The sequence below is a fragment of the Thermobia domestica genome, chromosome 7 (assembly GCF_964235325.1).
Source record: "Thermobia domestica chromosome 7, izTheDome1.hap1.1, whole genome shotgun sequence".
Taxonomy (NCBI): domain Eukaryota; kingdom Metazoa; phylum Arthropoda; class Insecta; order Zygentoma; family Lepismatidae; genus Thermobia; species Thermobia domestica.
This window is the reverse complement of record NC_137460.1, coordinates 34,674,253-34,676,473: the sequence shown is the minus strand read 5'-3', so window position 1 is coordinate 34,676,473 and position 2,221 is coordinate 34,674,253. Positions and strand designations below refer to the sequence as shown.

General features: G+C 42.1%; 1 protein-coding gene across 1 annotated transcript; it reads right to left on the bottom strand.

Annotated features, from left to right (window-relative positions):
• Nucleotides 1-374: 374 nt before the first annotated feature.
• Nucleotides 375-1,934, bottom strand: LOC145689144 (uncharacterized). The gene has a single exon (XM_081763276.1). The coding sequence runs from the start codon at nt 1,932-1,934 to the stop codon at nt 375-377; it is 1,560 nt and encodes a 519-aa protein (XP_081619402.1).
• Nucleotides 1,935-2,221: the final 287 nt, after the last annotated feature.

The following is a 2,221-nucleotide window of genomic DNA, read 5'->3' as shown; positions in this document are numbered from 1 at the left end:
TTGTGGAACCCCAGAATAAAGAAAAAATGGAAATGAGGAGCTGCAATTTATGTAGACGTAAGCCAGGCGACAGGTGAGAAAATTGAAAATGAAGCGAAGATATGGAAGAGGTAATCTGAACTGTTTGAGTTTATATAGAAGAGCAGTATGCCAAACCTTGTCAAATGCCTTTTCTAAGTCAAACAGAACCAAGCAAGAGGGATGTCCTGTATTAAAATGATTGTAGATGGAATTTGTAAGGCGTAATAATTGGTCGTTGATGCTGAAGGAGGGTCTGAAAGCAGCTTGTGCGAGAGGAAGACTGTTGTGAAGTGCCAGATAGCAATGAAGACGCTTGACAAGGATACGCTCCAAAATTTTGCAGAAAGTTGATGTTAGCTGAATAGGCCGGTAAGAGCTGACCGTGTGGGCCGGTTTGCCTGGTTTGAGAAACCTAAGGGTTTGGACGTCTTCCAGTCAGCTGGGATATAGCCGGTGCGAAGAATAAATGTATAGATGAGAGAGAGCAAATATAAAACAGTGTAGGGACTTTCTTGAACGTGCCTATATGTGATAGAGTCCATGCCTGGAGCAGTGTTGCGCCTATGAGAAACGACAGAAGTGATGTCAGAAATTTGAACTGGCTCAGTAAGAGGATTGTTCTCAGGAAGAGTGTGTTGAATATTTGGTTGTAAATGCGGAGATTCAAGGTTTAGTTTGTCGACGGGATGACGACGAGGAGGCAAATCAGGTGTGAGTGGTGTAAATATGCCTTGAAGATAGTGTGCAAAAGCATTTGCCTTATCAATATCGGTATGAAGAGGCGTATTGTTGTCTATCAGAGGGTAAGTTGTTCGTGTAGTTTGACCAGTGAGTTGCCGGAAACGCTTCCAATACTGTGTTGGATGAGAAAGAGAACCAAGATGGTTGCAAGTTTTTATCCAGCATCGTAGTTTGTAAGCTCTAAGGTAGTTATGAACGGTACGTTGTAGTTGTCGGTGATGATGCAAGGAATCTAGGTTGCCAGTAGCAACGAAATCCCTATAAAACTGACGAGAACGTCTAATCAGCGGCAGATATTGAGGAGGCAAGGATGGCCGAAATAGAGAAGCAGTAGATTTATTAACATATTTGTCGGTAGCGTTTTGCATGACAGTAACCAGAGAGTCGAGAGAATGGTAAAGTTCTGACTCAGTAGTAGGTGGCGATAGATCAGAAAGATGGTCCGTGAGATGCGATCTATATGCAGTCCAATTTGCTTTATCATAGCGATAGCGGTAAGTAGGTCGGTTATGTGTATCCTGAGAATTATTGGCTGAGCGAGTTGTAATAAGTAGTTTGATGGGAGCATGATCGCTACCAATGAGATCAAGAACCTCAACACTGCTACGATGATATATGTTATTCGACACAATAACGATATCCCGGGTAGTCTGACTAGAATGCCTGGTATGTTTTAGTAGTGGCAGAGTCACGCCAGTAGTATGGCTAGTAATGTAATTAAGGAACTGATCTCGCTGATTGACTGGTCGGCTATGTAAATTCACGTCTGCCATGATTATGTAGGTGCGAAAGTTATCCGAGATGTATTGGAAGAAATTAAGAGGGATATCATGACCAGGACGGATATACACAGTAGCAACGGTCACATAAAGTTCCTTATAGTATAAAGATGTGACAAGATGTTCAGGAAGATTTGGAAAAGCTGGAGAATGACTGCGAAATGGAATGGAAGGTGAAAATCCAATCGCTACTTCCCCGTTAGCTCGCCTAGCTGCTATAGTGCTATCCTGTTGCAGCAATTGAAATCGAGGTATGCGGCATGTCAGTTTGTGTGTGAGATGAGTCTCATTTAGAAGAAATGCATGGATCTTTTCTTCAAGCAAAAGCGCTTCAAAAAGCGGCTTGTGTTGTGGTAGAGAACGTATGTTCAAAAACAAGAAAGAGAGCGCCATAGTGCAATGAAGAAAGATAAGATGGCTTTCAAACTTCGGTTTCCAATACTTTTGAATGATAGTAGACATTATTACCAGAATATGTAGGACAGATGTTGGCGTGGAAAATTGCCTTGGCTGCATACTGAATTTGTTGAGCGATGTGGTTACGTAAGAACGGATGAATATTTTGTAAAGATAGAGTGAGAAATGTTAAGAGCTGATGAATAGTTACAGGCTGTTGAAGTGCTGGATTTGTAGGTGGTTGGATTTGTTCAGGTATGCGCAGTGGCACTACTGTTTCTGCT